The sequence below is a fragment of the Macaca thibetana genome, chromosome 19 (genome assembly GCF_024542745.1).
Source record: "Macaca thibetana thibetana isolate TM-01 chromosome 19, ASM2454274v1, whole genome shotgun sequence".
In the NCBI taxonomy this organism is placed as follows: domain Eukaryota; kingdom Metazoa; phylum Chordata; class Mammalia; order Primates; family Cercopithecidae; genus Macaca; species Macaca thibetana.
The window spans coordinates 42,462,320-42,480,610 of record NC_065596.1 but is presented as its reverse complement, the minus strand read 5'-3'; the positions used below and the strand labels follow the sequence as shown (position 1 = coordinate 42,480,610).

The 18,291-nt window shown below is 53.7% G+C and overlaps 2 protein-coding genes across 52 annotated transcripts in view; one reads left to right on the top strand and one right to left on the bottom strand.

Moving 5' to 3' along the window:
• Window positions 1-18,288, top strand: part of YIF1B (Yip1 interacting factor homolog B, membrane trafficking protein) — a 287,798-nt gene extending 269,510 nt beyond the window's left edge. For 49 of the 50 annotated variants that reach the window (XM_050769167.1, XM_050769168.1, XM_050769137.1 and 46 more), the window contains 4 exons: window positions 13,433-13,668; window positions 16,542-16,622; window positions 17,189-17,221; window positions 18,083-18,288. In XM_050769167.1, the coding sequence (XP_050625124.1) occupies window positions 13,468-13,668; window positions 16,542-16,622; window positions 17,189-17,221; window positions 18,083-18,211 (444 nt within the window). In that variant the 5' untranslated portion in view covers window positions 13,433-13,467 and the 3' untranslated portion in view covers window positions 18,212-18,288. Of the gene's footprint in view, window positions 1-4,613; window positions 4,618-13,432; window positions 13,669-16,541; window positions 16,623-17,188; window positions 17,222-18,082 lie in introns of those variants that run through there. The other variant, XM_050769186.1, reaches the window with a different exon arrangement.
• SPINT2 (serine peptidase inhibitor, Kunitz type 2) overlaps window positions 1-18,291 on the bottom strand; it is a 230,800-nt gene that overhangs the window by 30,405 nt on the left and 182,104 nt on the right. The window contains exon 2 of one of the 2 annotated variants that reach the window (XM_050769301.1): window positions 4,031-4,182. In XM_050769301.1, the coding sequence (XP_050625258.1) occupies window positions 4,031-4,136 (106 nt within the window). In that variant the 5' untranslated portion in view covers window positions 4,137-4,182. Of the gene's footprint in view, window positions 1-4,030; window positions 4,443-18,291 lie in introns of those variants that run through there. The other variant, XM_050769299.1, reaches the window with a different exon arrangement.

Below are 18,291 nucleotides of genomic sequence, written 5' to 3'. Positions count from 1 at the left end.
ACATCTTCATGTCTTTCAGGCAAAGCCAAAAACTACATTTTTACGTTGAAAAAGTTGCAATTCTGTTAAATGTACCAGTCACAGAAAGGCTGTGTGAAGCTTCCTGGGAGTGGCCCAGTTCATAATCTTCGTGCTTTCCACTCCAGACTGTAATTGTACCTAACACTAGATCGGGGAGCTTTCTCACCCGGCACAAGCTCAGCTTTCCCCCAACCTCTGTCTGCAGAGGTTGGAGTCAGGACACTCTTTGCTGGGCCGTGTCCGGCCCGTCCACCTGTCCCTTCCCACCTGCCCTCACTACTGAGAGTCTCACCGACACATCAATCGTAGACCACATGATGCTTATCACAGGAAGCCCCGACCCCTGAATTAACCCTTGCTCTCACACGGCGGGGCCTGCTTTGTCCCCATCTCCCCTCCTCCAACTCCTGGGCCCTCTGGTACTCAGGACTGGTCTTCGGCAAATCTTCCATGTCCTCAATCTCTCCTCTGAACACTGTTGCCACCCTCTCACCTAACTGCAATCTCCTCTGAGGACACACCTCCTGGGGCCCTTCCAAGTAGGGAGGTCTCCTTGCTCCTGGGAGCTGCTTCTGGACTGTTCTCCCTCCACCCTTCCCAAAACCCCCAGCTGGCAGACGCCCATTATCAGAGTAAATCATTCACTACCCTGCCTGGCACGTTGTCTGCCAACCCAGACAACTACTCCTTTCTTCCCAACTTTAGCTCCGGGCCTGCCACCTCTCCCGCTGCTCTTATCATCATTCTTAGAGATTTCTATATCCAGGTAGATGGTTCTCTGGAGGTTCCAAGACCTCCAGCTGATCTCGTCCCACCCTCGCCCCCCTCCCTCTCAGGGTCACACCTAGACCTGTCTCAATAACTGCCACCTCTTCAGAACCTCCCTCTCATGCATCTCACTCACTACCCACTGCATCCTATCTGTCTGATTCATTCCCTTCAGAACCTCAACTCCAACAATCTGCTGGCCCTACCAACTCGGCCCTCCGCCCCCTCACATCTTCACACAGAATAAATTTCTTGACCAACCCCCATCCTCACTCCCTCACACATTCTCTGCTCACTCCTCCCTCACCACGACATTCATCCGGCAGCACCTGAGCCACTGCATGGAGCTTCAGCAACACCACACTCCCAGTGGATGACTCGCTTCCAGAGAAAACAGAAGCAATCAGGAAGGAGGGAGGAAAAAAAAAATCAAAACTGCCTCCTGCCTCCGATTAAGCTGTTCAAGCTTTCAAACAAACAGAACTTGTGATAAGTGAGGGCATTAGTTCACCCAGCCAGACACTAGTACTTCTGAAAGGTCAGTAGGTCCAGCCGGCAGCAGCAGTCAGGGATGCCACTCTGAACAGAGAAGGCCTCTGCAGTGAGACCTGGCTTTGTCAATTACTACTGCAGAGTGACCTCGGACAAGGCACGTAACTTCACCACCGCACCCAGCTGTCTCAAAGGTTAAACGGCACATCCGAGCTCAGAGTAAGCACCAGAGGTAGCAAGAGGCCAGGTAACTGGGAGGTACATCCTAACGTAATTACTTCACCTGAGAAAGTCCAGCAGCGCTGCCAAATTCTGGTTCTGATTGCAAGAACGGTCAGCGTCTGCATGCCTGACTCCCAGTCACCTACAGCTGAGCCTCTCCCCACCAATTCACTTTTTTCTCCTGCCTGGGGCATAGGGAAATTAACCAGTCCCCAGAAGTTACCACAGGTGATGACTTGGTGCACGCCTATCCTGCTCTTTTTTCTTTTTTTTCTTTTGAGACGGAGTCTTGCTCTGTTGCCCAGGCTGCTGTGTAGTGGCTTGATCTCAGCTCACTACAGCCTCCGCCTCTGAGCTTCAAGCGATTTTCTTGCCTCAGCCTCCCAAGTAGCAGGGACTACAGGTGCGCACCACCATGCCCAGCTAATTTTTGTATTTTTGGTAGAGACGGCGTTTCATCATGTTGCCTATGGTGATGCTGAACTCCTGGCCTCAAGTGATCTGCCCACCTCGGCCTCCCAAAGTGCTGGGATTACAGGCATGAGCAACATTGCCCGGCCTTCTATATATATATATATATATTTTTTTTTTGAGATGGAGTTTCACTCTTGTTGCCCAGGCTAGAATGCAGTGGCACGATTTCGGCTCACTGCAACATCCGCCTCCCGGGTTCAAGCAATTCTCCTGCCTCAGCCTCCTGAGTAGATAGGATTACAGGTGCACGCTACCGCTCCCGGCTAATTTTTTTGTATTTTGTAGTAGAGACGGGTTTCACCATGTTGGCCAGGCTGGTCTCGAACTCCTGACCTCAAGTGATCCGCCCACCTTGGCCTTCCAAAGTGCAGGAATTACAGGTGTGAGCCACCGCGCACAGCCTTGCCCTTTGTTTTTTAACAGATCTAGTCCTGAATCCAGACTGCTTTCTCTTTCCACCCAGTATCTGCCTATAAAGCCCTAGGCCATCTGGCTGCAGCCTACCTCTCCCACCTCCCATCCTCCTCCAGTCCCCGCCTCCTTCACGCCAGGCTGGTTCTGTCTTTTCCCTGAACCCAACCAAGCTTGTTCCAGCTTCAAGGCCTTTGTACTCTATTGCCTGCAACTGGACACTGGTCCCCCAGGTCTCTGTATGGCTACTGCCTCCTCATTCTTCATGTTAGAGCTCAGATGTCACCCTCCTCACAGAGACCTCCACCGACCACCTGAGCTAAAGCCACCCCCAACATCTTAGTCCCCCTGTTGGTGTACTTCACCTGGTTCATTTAATTCTCAGTAACTTAATCTCATGGCAAGTGCTTTTTAAACCTTCCATATCGCGGCGCGGTGGCTCACGCCTGTAATCCCAGCACTTTGGGAGGCCGAGGCGGGCGGATCACGAGGTCAGGAGATCGAGACCATCCTGGCTAACACGGTGAAACCCCGTCTCTACTAAAAATACAAAAAATTAGCCGGGCGTAGTGGTGCGCGCCTGTAGTCCCAGCTACTCGGAGGCTGAGGCAGGAGAATGGCGTGAACCTGGGAGGCGCAGCTTGCAGTGAGCCGAGATCGGGCCACCGCACTCCAGCCTGGGTGACAAAGCGAGACTCATAATTTTATTTTATTCTATCAAAAAAATAAAATAAAATAAACCTTCACTAGCTCTGCCTCTCCCACTAGAATATTAGCTCTGTGAATGCAGGAACCCAGCTCGTCTGAGTTAACTGTTATCACCAGCGCCAGTGCCTGACTCGTAGCAGGGCCTCAGTTAAGTTTTGCTGAATCAATGAATTCTTTCAAGAGAGCTCTTTTCAAAACCCGCTGGTGCTTGTCTGAAGCAGTTAAGGTTATAACAACACTTGTTCAAAGAGACCTTTCAGACCATACTTCCTTAAGAGTGTAGAGGTTTAAATCACCTTATTCGCCACCGACTTCTAAGGACCAATTCAAAGAACCCAACTCCAGCTGCCAATACTCTCTCGCGCCTTAGCAGAGCCTCCTCTTCCCCAACGCTTGTTTCCTTTCTTGCTCCCTCCTTCTCAGGCACCTAGTGCAACTCAACTACAAAAACTTCGGGGGAGGCTCTCGTCCAATCTCCAAAGAGGCAGGGGTGAGGTGGTCTTCTTCCCTTAGTCTAAAACGGCCACCAGATCACCAATCCAACCCCCACCCTCTCACAGGCCTGGCCTCTCCCTGGGCTTTGGCCATGGTACATTCCACCGCCAGGAGGAGGCAGGTCTTTAGTGCGGCTGCTCACCCCGCTCCTGCCACAGGAAGGAACAGTGCCACGCCTTCTTGGTCAATACCCTTAGACTCTTCCTTCACCCGAAGGAAACTCTCCTAACCCTCGCTCCTCCGCCCGTCTTCGCTCTCGAGGGCTCCCAAACCTCATCTCAAGGCTCAATCCTCCAGGGCTGGTTCCACCACACCCGCTGAACGCCATCAAGTCGCCCCCAGTTTCCTCCCCCGCCACTTTCTCCCTGCTCAGACCCCCATTGGCCCCCGAGCCCCTGCCCCCTGCGCCCCGCCTCCAGCCTCCCCGCCCGGCCCTCACCGTGGATGCTGCGTTCTCGGTCGGCCGCCAGGACCCCAGAGAGGAGCAGCGATCCCAGCAGGGCGAGAAGCGCCCGGCCCCGCCTCAGCCCGCACAGCTGCGCCATTGCCCGCTCCGCCGAGACGCGCAGGCGACGCCACAAGCCTCCAGCCGTTGGGGTCTCGCGATCAGGTGCGGGAAGCCCCTCGCCGCGCACGCGCACTGGAGCGCCTCGCGTTCAGGTGCCGGCGCTCCGAGAGGGTCCGCCAGGTGCCGAAGCCCCCGGAAGTCGCCTTTCCGGACCTTCGGTGCGGGGACACCCGGCCTTCTCGGCACGCGATGCCTGGGTCTGCTCCTCGCACCTTCGCCGCCTGCGACACTCAACGGTCCTCCGCGCGTTCAGAGCCCCGCTACACCTCCCAACGCACGGGGGTCGCCAGAGCCAATGGCGAACGCCTTTGGAAGCGGCTTCCGAAGGTGGCAGGGCAGGCAGGGGGCGGGGCGCACCTGGCTAGGCAGGGCGAGCAGGGCGCAGGCGCAAAGGGCCGGCACCTGCGCGGCCACTCCCCCGCCCTGGGCGCACCTGGGTCCGCCCCTGGTGCCGGGGGAAGAGGCGGGACTTGCGCGAGCCTGGTCTCCAACAGAACCTGGCGGGTTGGGACGCCTGCTCGCTGAGCACCTTTCACCCTTCCCGTGGGCTTGGTGACGAAGTCCGAGGAGGGCCTTCGCCATTGGACTGGTCTCAGGGTGGGAGGAGGGGGCGGCAGACACGCGTTTCTTGGAAGCCTGTGGTTTTCTGCCCGCCTCCCCGCAGCTTTCCTGTGAATTCCTTCCTGAATTCAAAGTTCACTGGGCTCATGCTCCGGGGCTTAATGCTGGGGACCCAGCGGTGGCCGTGCCAGACTGGTCCCTGAGTCACCGAGCAGGAACGGCCCAGAGTAGTGATAGCGGAAGCTTAGCGCAAAGTGATGAAAGCTGTGATGGGGAAGGCCAAGCTGAGGGATCAGAGGCTGGGACGCTAGAAAACCAGGGCATGATGGGAGCCCAGGCAGCTTTCCCATCCAGCCTGAGAGAGGGCCAAGGAGGGCTTCTTGGAGGAGGTGATAGGCCCATGCAAAAACAACAGCCCCGGGCCCTGGCTCCAAGGTTCTCAGGACAGATATGGAGACAAATACTTAGCACAGGCAGCATCAGAATTGAGAGAAAGGAAGCCCCTGGGGAATCCCAGAGGAGACACCTGACCAAGCCTGGGAGTCAAAGAGGGCTTCCTGGAAGAGGAGTTACGTGAGCTGACTCTAGAAAGGGGAATGGAGTGGGGCAGGCACACGAGTAGAGGACAGCCAACAAGGTAATCAAAATAAATGCATTATTATTGAAAACACTTTTTTTATTCTTTCTTTCTTTTTTTTGAGATGGAGTTTTGTTCTTGTTGCCCAGGCTGGAGTGCAATGGCATGATCTTGGCTTACTGCAGCGTTGACCTCCCGGGCTCAAGGGATCCTCCTACCTCAGCCTTCCAAGTAGCTGGGACTACAGATGTGAGCCACGACACCCAGCTGATTTTTAAATTTTTTGTGGAGACACGGGTCTTGCTATGTTGCCCAAGGTGGTCTCAAACTCCTGGTTTCAAGGGATCCTCCTGTCTCATCCTCCAATAATGTTGTATTACAGGCATGAATCACCACACCAGGCCTGAAAACACTTTAACAGTGCTATGCAGAAAATGAATCGGGAGCTGGGATGGAAAATAATGAGATCGTTTGAATTGGGTGGTGGAGGAAGGGCTCTGTAAGGGCTGGCTTTGATAATGAACTCTGAAGGATGATAAAGGCCAAGGGACAAACACTCCAAGCATCAGGAACGGCAAATGCAGAGGTCTTCAGGCAGGAAAGAGAATAGTGTGTTCAGGAGCCAGGGCCACTCCCACTTGTCAGCCTCCCTGGTAGCATAATAATACATTTTGATAACTGAGTTCTCAAAATGGTGTTTACCTTAAACAGTGGAAGTCTCACCTCGCAGTGAGGTCATGGGACTCAAGGTGGAGTCTGAATATGAGGCCAAAGGTCTCTCCCAGCACTTGAATCTCCCACTGCCACTCAGACCCACTAAACCCAGGCTTGAGCATGAAAACAGAGAAGTATGTGCTGAGCCGTTGAGGCTTGGAAGAAGGCACAGGCCTCTTCTTTCTTTCATTTTATTTTATTTTGAGACAGTTTTGCTTGTTGCCCAGGCTGGAATGCAGTGGTGGGATCTCAGCTCTCACTGCAGCCTCCCCCTTCCGGGTTCAAGCAATTCTCCCGTCTCAGCCTCCTGAGTAGCTGGGATTACAGGCACCCGCCACCACACCCAGCTAATTTTTGTATTTTTTGTAGAGATGGGGTTTCCGTCCAGTTTTGAGCTTTAAACACAAAAACTCAAAAGGAGGGCCGGGCGCGGTGGCTCATGCCTGTAATCCCAGCACTTTGGGAGGAGACCAAGGCAGGCGGATCACGAGGTCAGTAGATGGAGACCATCTTGGCTAACACTGTGAAACCCCGTCTCTACTAAAAAAAAATACAAAAGATTAGCTGGGTGTGGTGGCGGCCCATGTAGTCCCAACTACCCAGGAGGCTGAGGCAGGAGAATCGCTTGAACCCCGGAAGCGGAGTTTGCAGTGAGCCAATATTGCGCCACTGCACTCCAGCCTGAGCAACAGCGCGAGACTCGTTCTAAAAAAAAAAAAAAAAAAAAAAAAAAAAAAAAAAGAAAAGGCCGGGGGAGGCTCACACCTGTAATCTCAGCACTTTGGGAGGCCAAGGTGGGCAGATCACGAGGTCAGGAGTTCAAGACCAGCCTGGCCAACATAGTGAAACCCTGTCTCTACTAAAAATACGAAAATTAGCTGGGCATGATGACGTGTGCCTGTAGCCCCAGCCACTTGGGAGGCTGAGGCAGGAGAATCGCTTGAACCCGGGAGGCGGAGTTTTCAGTGAGCCGATATTGTGCCACTGCACTCCAGCCTGGGCGACAGAGCGAGACTCCGTCTAAAACAACAACAACAAAAACAAAACAAAACAAAAAAGAGAAACTTGACAGTAGACCAGGTGTGGTGGCTCACGCTTGTAATCCCAGCACTTTGGGAGGCCGAGGTGGGCGGATCACCCGAGGTTGGGAGTTCAAGACCAGCCTGACCAACATGGGAAACCCTGTCTCTACTAAAAATATAAAATTAGTCGGGTGTGGTGGCAGATGCCTGTAATCCACGCTACTCGGGAGGCTGAGGCAGGAGAATTGCTTGAACCTGGGAGGTGGAGGTTGCAGTGAGCTGAGATCGTGCCATTGCACTCCAGCCCAGGCAACAAGAGCGAAACTCCATCACAAAAAATGAAACAAAGGCTGGGCGCAGCGGCTCAAGCCTGTAATCCTAGCACTTTGGGAGGCCGAGGCGGGCGGATCACGAGGTCAGAAGATCGAGACCATCCTGGCTAACACGGTGAAACCCCGTTTCTACTAAAAATTCAAAAAATTAGCCAGGCATCGCGGCAGGCGCCTGTAGTCCCAGCTACTTGGGAGGCTGAGGCAGGAGTATGGCGTGAACCCGGGAGGTGGAGCTTGCAGTGAGCCAAGATCGCACCACTGCACTCCAGCCTGGGCAACTGAGTGAGACTCCGTCTCAAAAAAAAAAAAAAAAAAAAAACAAACTTGACAGTAATTGCATCAATTGTTTTTCTTTCCCCCCTGTTTTGTATTGCATCAATTGTTTAGAAAGCAGGCCACCAAAAGGTTTTTGTTTCTGTTTCTTCCCTGGGGAAGACTATTTTATCATTGACACTGTTTAGAAATGTCAATGCAAAGGAAAATAAAAACCAGACCAACTTTTGGTCAGTTTTGTTTTGTTTGTTTTTGAAACGGAGTCTCACTCTGTGGCCCAGGCTGCAGTGCAATGGCACGATCTCGGCTCACCGCAACCTCCACCTCCTGGGCTCAAGCGATTCTTCTGCCTCAGTCTCCCAAGTAGCCGGGATTACAGGCGTGCGCCACCACACCTGACTAATTTTTCTATTTTTATGGAGACAGGGTTTCACCATGTTGGCCAGGCTGGTCTTGAACTCCTGACCTCAGGTGATCTGCCTGCCTTGGCCTCCCGAAGTGCTATGATTACAGGTGTGAGCCACCATGTCCAGCCTTGGTCAGTTTTTTTTGTTTTTAAATTCTCTACAGATAGTGCACCTTCTTTTTGCCTGTATCCAAAGTAGACCACTCCTGTCCCCCCGCCTTTGGTATGCTACTAGTTGGAAAACAGACAATAATTTTTTTTTCTGTCACTGCACAGAACAGAAAATATGACATTTTTCTTTTTGAGACAGGGTCTCACTCTATCACCCAGGCTGGAGTGCAGTGGTGCGATCACAGTTCACTGCATCCTTCATCTCCTGGGCTCAAGTGATTCTCCCAACTCAGCCTCCAGAGTAAATGGGTCTACAAGCACGCACCACTGCACCTGGCTTTTTTTTTTTTTTTGTAGAGATAAGGTCTCACTGTGTTGTCCAAGCTGGTCTTGAACTCCTGGATGTAATTGCTCCTCCTGCCTCAGCCTCCTATAGTGTTGAGTTTACAGGCGTGAGCCACCACACCTGGCATAGACAATACATTAAATGAGTACATTATATATAATGTTAGAGGCCGGTTGTGGTGGCACATGCCTGTAATTCCAGCACTTTGGGAGGCCAAGATGGGCAGATCATCTGAAGTCAGGAGTTCGAGACCAGCCTGACCAACATAGTGAAACCCCGTCTCTACTGAAAATATAAAAAGTAAGCAGACGCAGTGGTACACAACTGTAGTCCCAGCTACTCAGGAGCCTGAAGCAGGAGAGTCTCTTGAACCCGGGAGACAGAGGTTGCAGTGAGCCGAGATCACAATACTGCACTCCAGCCTGGGGCGACAGAGTGAGACTCCATCTCAAAAAAAAAAAAAGAGGCCGGGCGCGGTGGCTCAAGCCTGTAATCCCAGGACTTTGGGAGGCCGAGACGGGCGGATCACGAGGTCAGGAGATCGAGACCATCCTGGCTAACACGGTGAAACCCCGTCTCTACTAAAAAAATACAAAAAACTAGCCGGGCGAGGTGGCGGGCGCCTGTAGTCCCAGCTACTCGGGAGGCTGAGGCAGGAGAATGGCGTGAACCCGGGAGGCGGAGCTTGCAGTGAGCTGAGATCCGGCCACTGCACTCCAGCCTGGGCGACAGAGCCAGACTCCGTCTCAAAAAAAAAAAAAAAAAGAAAAAAGAAAAAAAATATATCTCAAATGTTAGAAAGTGGTAAGTGTTATGTATCAAACAGAGCTGGGTGAGGGGCACGAGAGTTGCAGCGTGAAATAGCGTGGCCAGGGAAGACCTCACTGAACAGTGACATTGGAGGGAGGTGAAGGAGTGAGCCCTGCTGATGTTCTAGGGAAGAACTTTCTTGGTAGAGGGAACTGGGAGTGAAAGGTACTGAAATGGGACTGTCCCTGGCAGAGCTGGGACTGCTAAACCAAAGAGTTTGTCCTTTAGACTGAGGGCCATGGGGAGCTATGGATAGTTGTTTTTTATTTTTATTTTTTTAGAGATGGGGTCTTGCTCTGTCGCCCAGGCTGGAGTGTGATGGTGCGAGCTCAGCTCACTGCAGCCTCTGCCTCCCAGGTTCAAGCAATTCTCCCACCTCAGCCTCCCGAATAGCTGGGATTACAGGGGTGCACCACCATGCTTGGCTAATTGTTTTGCATTTTTAGTAGAGACAGGGGTTCGCCATGTTGGCCAGACTGGTCTCAAATTCCTGACCTCAGATGATCCACTCACCTCAGCCTCCCAAAGTGCTGGGATTACAGACGTGAGCCATGGCGCCTGGCCTGTTTTTTTTTTTTTGAGTCCGAGTCTAGCTCTGTCGCCCAGGCTGGAGTGCAGTGGCCAGATCTCAGCTCACTGCAAGCTCCGCCTCCCGGGTTGACGCCATTCTCCTGGCTCAGCCTCCCGAGTAGCTGGGACTACAGGCGCCTGCCACCTCGCCCGGCTAGTTTTTTGTATTTTTTAGTAGAGACGGGGTTTCACCGTGTTAACCAGGATGGTCTCGATCTGCTGACCTTGTGATCCGCCCGTCTCGGCCTCCCAAAGTGCTAGGATTACAGGCTTGAGCCACCGCGCCCGGCAACCTGGCCTGTTTTTAATTTAGAAATAAAAGAGCTTGACTGGGTGCGGTGGCTCAAGCCTGTAATCCCAGCACTTTGGGAGGCCGAGATGGGTGGATCACGAGATCAGGAGATCGAGACCATCCTGGCTAACACGTCTCTACTAAAAAATACAAAAAACTAGCCGGGCGAGGTGGTGGGTGTCTGTAGTCCCAGCTACTCCAGAGACTGAGGCAGGAGAATGGTGTAAACCTGGGAGGCGGAGCTTGCAGTGAGCTGAGATCCGGCCACCGCAGACAGAGCGAGACTCTGCCTCAAAAAAAAAAAATAAATAAAAAGCTTTATTGAGGCCTGGCACGGTGGCTCACGCCTGAAATCCCAGCACTTTGGAAGGCCGAGGTGGGTGGATTACCTGAGGTCAGGAGTTCAAGACCAGCCTGGCCAACATGGTGAAACCCCGTCTCTACTAAAAATACAAAAATTAGCCAGGCATGGTGGCACACCCCTGTAATCCCAGCTACTGGGGAGGCTGAGGCAGGAGAATTGCTTGCCCCAGGAGGCAGAGGTTGCAGTGAGCTGAGATTGTGCCATTGTACTCCAGCCTCGCCAACAGTGTGAGACTCTATCTCAAAAAACAAACAAACAAAAACCCAGCTTTATTGAGAGATAACTCACATATCATACAACTCATCCTTTTTTATTTATTTATTTATTTATTTATTTATTTACAGATGGAGTTTCACTCTTGTTGCCCAGGCTGGAGTGCGATGGTGTGATCTCGGCTCACTGCAACATCCCCCTCCTGGGTTCAAGCAATTCTCCTGCCTCAGCCTCCCAAGTAGCTGGGATTACAGGCATATGCCACCATGCCCAGCTAATTTTTGTATTTTTAGTAGAGACAGGGTTTCACCATGTTAGCCAGGTTGGTCTGTAACTCTTGACCTCGCATGATCCACCCGCCTCGGCCTCCCAAAGTGCTGGGATTACAGGCATGAGTCACTGTGCCCAGCCCAATTCACCTTTTTTTTTTTTTTTTTTTTTGAGACGGAGTCTCGCTCTGTCGCCCAGGCTGGAGTGCAGTGGCCGGATCTCAGCTCACTGCAAGCTCTGCCTCCTGGGTTTGCGCCATTCTCCTGCCTCAGCCTCCTGAGTAGCTGGGACTACAGGCGCCCGCCACCTCGCCCGGCTATTTTTTTTTGTATTTTTTAGTAGAGACGGGGTTTCACGGTGTTAGCCAGGATGGTCTCGATCTCCTGACCTCGTGATCCGCCCGTCTCGGCCTCCCAAAGTGCTGGGATTACAGGCTTGAGCCACCGCGCCCGGCCCAATTCACCTTTTTAAAGTGTACAGTTCAGCCCGGTGTGGTGGCTCATCCCAACACCTTATGAGTTACATGATTGCTATTTTTTTTCTACCATTCTATGAGTTGTCTCTTCACTTTCTTGGTGATGTTCTTTGAAACTCAAAAGTTTTACATTTTGGCTGATTGGTGGGGTGAGGTGGTTCATGCCTATAATCCTAGCACCTTGGGAGGCCAAGGTGGGAGGATTGCTTGAGCTCAGGAATTGGAGAACAGCCTAGGCAACATAGTGAGACCCTGTCTCTAAAATTTTTTTTTTTTTTTTTTGAGATGGCGTCTTGCTCTGTCACCCAGGCTGGAGTGCAGTGGCACCATCTCGGCTCACCGCAACTTCCGCCTCCTGGGTTCAAGCAATTCTTCTGCCTGAGCCTCCCCAGTAGCTGCAATTACAGGTGCACACTACCACACCTGGCTATTTTTTTTTTTTTTTTGTATTTTTAGTAGAGATGGGATTTTACCATGTTGGCCAGGCTGGTCTCTAATTCCGGACCTGGTGATCTGCCCACCTCGGCCTCTCAGAGTGCTGGGATTACAGGCATGAACCACCAATAATAAATAAACAATTATTTATTATTATTGTATTTAATTTAACTTATTTATTTTGAGATAGAGTCTCGCTCTTGTTGCCCAGGCTGGAGTGCAATGGTGCTATCTTGGCTCACCGCAACCTCCGCCTCCCGGGTTGAAGCGATTCTCCTGCCTCAGCCTCCCGAGTAGCTGGAATTACAGGCACGTGCCACCACGCCCAGATAACTTTTGTATTTTTAGAGAGATGGGGTCTCAGCATGTTGGCCAGGCTGGTCTTGAACTCCTGACCTCGTGATCCACCCGCCTTGGCCTTTCAAAGTTCTGGGATTACAGACGTGAGCCACTGTACCCAGCCACATTTAAATTTTAAAGTATAATTCTTGCTGCTTATAATTAGAAGTGGGACAACTATTTTGAAGTAAGGGACTTCCCTGGCCACCCTCGATAAAATTGCAACCCTACCGTCACTCCATTTGTCCTTTTCTGCTTTCTATTTCTCCAAAGCACTTATATGATAATAAACTGTATAATACCATGCTTACTGTGTTTCTCGTGTGTCCCGGCTACAGCTGTCAACTGCGTGGGACTGGGCTTGTCTGTTTTGTTCCTTGCTGTATCCCTGGAGCATAGAGCAGTGTCTGGTACAGAGTGGATACTTAATAGATATTCGTTGAATGGGGCCAGGGGCAGTGGCTCACGCCTATAATCCCCACACTTTGGGAGGCGGAGGCAGGCAGATCACCTGAGGTCAAGAGTTTGAGACCAGCCTGGGCAACATGGCGAAACCCCGTCTCTACTAAAAATACAAAAATTAGCTGGGTGTGGTGGTGCATCCCTGTAATCCCAGCTACTTCGGAGGCTGAGGCAGGAGAATCGCTTGAACCTGGGAGGCTGACATTGCGATGAGCTGAGATCGCGCCACTGCACTCCAGCCTGGGCGACAAAGAGAGACACCGATTCAAAAAATAAATTCGTTAAACGGAATGAGTGAACAAATGGATGGATGAGTGAATGAATGAACGAAGGAACAAGTGATTGCTGGACCTTCTACAGCGATGGTGGCGCAGGCCACCATCCCGCACCACCCCTGCCACCGCCAGAGGGCGCAGACAGGCCGGGTCCCGAGTGTCTGTCCCGAGCCCCCGCCCCACGGGATCCAGGCCCCGGAGCCCCCGACGCAGGGACCCGCCTGAGGTTCTGGGTCCCCGCCCATACCTGAACCCCGCACGACTGCGAGCCTCAAGCCGACGCAGAGGCCTACTCTCGCGTTGCAGACGGAGAAACTGAGGCCCGAGGCGGCCGGGGCGGGGCCGACCTCCAGGCGAGCCTGAGTCCCCACCCCCGGCCAGCCCCGCCCCGGCCCGTAAGAAGCACCCCGGGCGCTAGGCGAAGGCGCACAGCGCGGGACCGGGCTGGGGCCAGCAGCGCGATGGCAGCTCAGCGGCTGGGCAAGCGCGTGCTGAGCAAGCTGCAGTCTCCGTCGCGGGCCCGTGGGCCAGGGGGCAGTCCCGGGGGGCTGCAGAAGCGGCACGCGCGCGTCACCGTCAAGTATGACCGGCGGGAGCTGCAGCGACGGCTGGACGTGGAGAAGTGGATCGACGGGCGCCTGGAGGAGCTGTACCGCGGCATGGTGAGCCCGGGGAGGGCTCGGGAGTGGTCGGGGACAGATGGAGCCCGGGCGCGGAGATCCCACGCCCTTGGGGTCTCGGTGCTCACTCGCTGGTGCACGGTCAGCCTGGTCTGCACAAGAGGACGAGTGCCCCAGGGCTGGGCACTCACTGGCCTGGCCCTGTCCGTGCCCTATGGCATTGTGCTTGTGGACACACCGAGAGCAACATACAAACACCTGAGTCTCCAGAGATGTGTCCAAATGCCTGGCGAGGGCCAGGAGTTTAGCATATGAGGAGGGAGGAGGCTAAGTTGAGCTGGAACCACCACATCTGGAGAAAGAGTGGGGGAAGGGGGGTGTCATAAAGCCAAACATAGACATAGTGACAGGGGAGATACAGCCACACAGAGACCCACGGTAAAGGAAGCAAAAGCAGACACAGATGTGCACAGTGAAGGAAGCTCTAGCAGCTCACGGACACAACACAGAAGTAACAGCCATGCACAAACCCACAAGGACACAAGCGGGCGTGGGGGGGTGGCGGTTGGTGGAGGGTCACCTACAGTTCAACATGTGCTACAGCCACAGCCACCCTCAGACACAGCGGCGTGGGCCACAGCCGTAGGCAGATACAGCACAACACCATTGGAACACAAAATGACTCAAGTTAAGGCCCTTCCTATCTCCTAAAGAAAAAACTATGACCACCTGCAAGCATAAGCGCTGATCCACAGCCACTCAAAGACATAAAACAACAGAAATTGGCCCAGCACAGTGGCTCACGCCTGTAATCCCAGCACTTTGTGAGGCCGGGGCGGGAGGATTGCTTGACGTCAGGAGTTCAAGACCAGCCTGGGCAACATGGGAAAAACCTGTCTCTACCAAAAATATTAAAACATAGCCGGGCATGGTGGCACACACACACCTGTAATCTCAGCTCCTCGGGAGGCTGAGGTGGGAGGATTGCTTGAGCCTGGGAGGCCAAGGTTGCAGTGAACCAAGATTGCGCCACTGCACTCCAGCCTGGGCAACAGAGTGAGACCGTGTCTCAAAAACAAACAAAGCCCAACAGAGTTTATAACTACACCCAGACATAAAACTGTAAGCTATAGGAACAGGCAGACATACAACTGCAGAACCCACTGCTGTTCACAGGCACACAAGAGCCTAAGCCGTAGCTCCATGACAGACACAGGTACGTCATCACTTGAGCTTCTGCTTGAAGTCACACTTTCAGTGACTTCTTTTTTCTTTTCCTTAGAGGTGGGGCCTTACTGGCCGAGCACGGTGTCTCACACCTGTAATCCCAGAACTTTGGGAGGCTGAGGTGGGCAGATCACTTGAGGTCAGGAGTTCGAGACTAGCCTGGCCAACATGGTGAAACTCCATCTCTACTAAAAATACAAAAATTAGCCGGGTATGGTGGTGGGCACCTGTAATCTAGTGACTAGGGAGGCTGAGGCAGGAGAATCACTTGAACTTGGGAGGCTGAGGTTGCAGTGAGCCGAGATCATGCCACTGCACTCCACCCTGGGTGACAGAAGGAGACTCTGTCTCAAAAAAAAAAAAAAGAAAGAAAAAGAGATCGGGCCTCACTATCTCGCTATGTTGCCCAGGCTGGTCTTGAACTCCTGGGCTCAAGTAATTCTCTCTTGTTGGGCTCCCCAAATGTCAGGATTACAGGTGTGAGCCATTGCTCTGGGCCTTCTGTGACATCTGTATGCTGCAGTGTACACAGGACCCACGAGTCCTCTTCATGGCGCAGCAGTGGTGGAAGGCATGGCCCTCCCCCACAGTGACATGCAGTCCCTCTGTTCTCAGACTCAGACCTGGGCCCATACCGGTGAACCAATCTGGTTGCTAGTGGCAGGTGTCATCTATGAGGCCATGCTTGGGTGGTGGGCCCCACAGCTGACTGTGGACACATGCTGATGTGTCACGCACCCAAGCCAGAGCCACACACCTCACACCTGCAGGACCACAGACCACTATATGAAGCCACTGCACGATGCCGGGTCCCTCTGGCTGCTCAACCAGCCCCGGGCCCTTGGCACCAGGCAGTAGCCCTGGCAGAGACTCACACACCCCCTTGCTGAAGCCTCTTCATCACACATGAACCAGGACCATCCAGCCCTGAAGCCCCAGGCCTGAAGCCGACAGCCGGACTTTGGGTTGGGGAGGAAAGGATTCATGACCCCAAGGTTCTCTTGCTCCCTCAACAGCTGGGGACAGCTGGGTCCTGTTCCCAGCAGGGTGACTGAGCCAGCCTGCGCTTGGGCCACTGCCTGTAGAGGCCACACTAAGCGCCCCGCTCTAAGCAGCTGAGTTGAGCTCATGACTCATCTCACCCACCCACCTTGAGGGGCCTCAGTGGTCCTCCCTCCGGTCTCATCAGGCTGCATTTTGGCCCCCCAGGGGCTGGCCCAAGTGGTCCCCTCCCTTCCTGTCCCCTGGGGGAAGGGGCCGCCCCAGCTGGCTGCTGGCTGCCAGCCTCTCCTCCCCCACACCTAGTGCTAAGACTTCTCCTTGAAAGGGCAGAAGCCAGCCCCTCTCCTGAATCCCAGAATCTGACATTCCAGGACTCCACTAGGCCTGTGTTCCTCTGTGGGAACTGGAGCCAAGGCGAGAGACCCGTGCCAGCCCCGAGGCTCCCGGGGCCCATGCGCCCAGGCATCGGGCTGGTACAGGGCCCTGGGGCTCTATCAGCCCATCTGTCACCCCTCCCCCCCAACACCCAGATGTCCTGCCTTGGCAGTGCCATCCCTGACTGCCACATGAATGCTCCAGAACCCGCCAGCTGGGCCCTGGGGCCGGTGGGGCTCCTGCAGAGCCCTGGACAAAGGCGAGGGAGGGAGGGAAGGCGATCCTAGGCACCCCTCTCTCCCTGGCTCTAGGAGGCAGACATGCCCGACGAGATCAACATTGATGAATTGTTGGAGTTAGAGAGTGAAGAGGAGAGAAGCCGGAAAATCCAGGTAGGTGGCGGGGAAGTGTCCCCCAGCTCCCCACTTTGCACCTCCCTAAAAATAATAGCAATAGTTCACATGTTTACTGAGTGCTCACTAGATGCCGGGCACTGGTGTGATGGCTTTACATGTATTCACTCATTTAACCCTCACAAAACCCTCCAAAGCAGTCGCTAGTGTGAGCTCCATTTTCCCCATGAGGAAAATGAGGCCCAGAGACGTTGAATCCCTTGCCCAGTGTCACACAGCTCAGAAGGAGCAGAGCTGGGCATCGAACCCAGGCAGTTTGGCAGCCATGGCCTTGCTTATGGTGTATGCCTTTTTAGAGGAGAGAAGTGCTGTGTGACCCTCTCGCCCTCTCTGGATCTAGTGACTCACCCCTGCCCTGAGTCACTCCACATGCCCCTTGGGCTCTGTTCCTCTCTTGAAGATTGGTAGGCAGTCCACCCTGGAGTCTGACTTCCATTTGTCTTGCTGCTGGGGCTTTTTGGGAAAGGGAAGGGGCTAGAGGGGAGTAGCTGTTAGTCATTTACTGTTTTGTTTTGTTTTGTTTTGTTTTTGGTTGGGGGTTTTAGGGACTCCTGAAGTCGTGTGGGAAACCTGTCGAGGTGAGTTTTCTGTCCCTCATTATGGGCCCTGTTCTGGCCCCAAGTTCTCTGATGGGGGAGTAGGAAGAAGCTGACCGTGCCTGGGACAGGCAGAAGGGTCTCTGGGGAACCCCCTCCCCCACCCTCTGCAGCTCTTTCTGGTCTGCAGGGGTATCTTTTGTCCTCCTCCTTGTCTCTCTCCCCCTCTCCCCAACCTGCCGAGGGGGCTCCATTCTGTCCTCCCCCATCTGTCTTGTTTCTGTCTCTCCTGTGCCTGTCCTTTGGCCGCCAACCTTCAGGTTCAGTCTCCCTCTGTCCTTCTCCCCTGTCACTGCCTCTGCCACCCCAGGCTCCCTTCCCCACCTCTGGGGGCCCTCCATCTTCCCAGGCCCTGAAGCTGAGTGGCCCAACCCCTCCCACTTCCTTCCCTGCTTTAAAAGGGAAAACTATTCATGTTTCTCCAACTAGCTCTGAGGGACAAACGTCATTGCGTTTCTGTTCGCCCTGGATCTATCTCTGGGGACCTGTCTCCACGTGTCTGTGTTTCTTTCTCTGTCCCTATGTCGCTGTCTGTCTCTATCTCTACACGTCTCTCTCTTTCTGTCTGTATCTGTTTCTCCCCCTCCCCCACTCCCTATCTGTCTCCTTGGATCTCTATCTGTCTTCCTAGCTCTTTCTCTCCATTCCTCCCATTGCTCTTTCCCCAGCTCTGTCTTTCTCCCAGCTCACTTTTCTCTCTATGTCTATAGCCTCCGCCCCTAACTCCCCCAACCCCACAATCAGAGAACAGGAGGAGGTGCCCAGGTCAGGGACTGGGCTGGACAGGGGCAGGGGGTGCCCCGGCGATGTTCCCATGTTCTCAGCTCCCCCGCCCTGTCTCAGGACTTCATCCAGGAGCTGCTGGCAAAGCTTCAAGGCCTCCACAGGCAGCCCGGCCTCCGCCAGCCCAGCCCCTCCCACGATGGCAGCCTCAGCCCCCTCCAGGACCGAGCCCGGACTGCTCACCCCTGACCCTCTCGCACTCTCCCTGCCCTGCCGACACCGCCCAGCTTGTGTATAAGTTGTATTTAATGGTTCTGTAACAATAACAC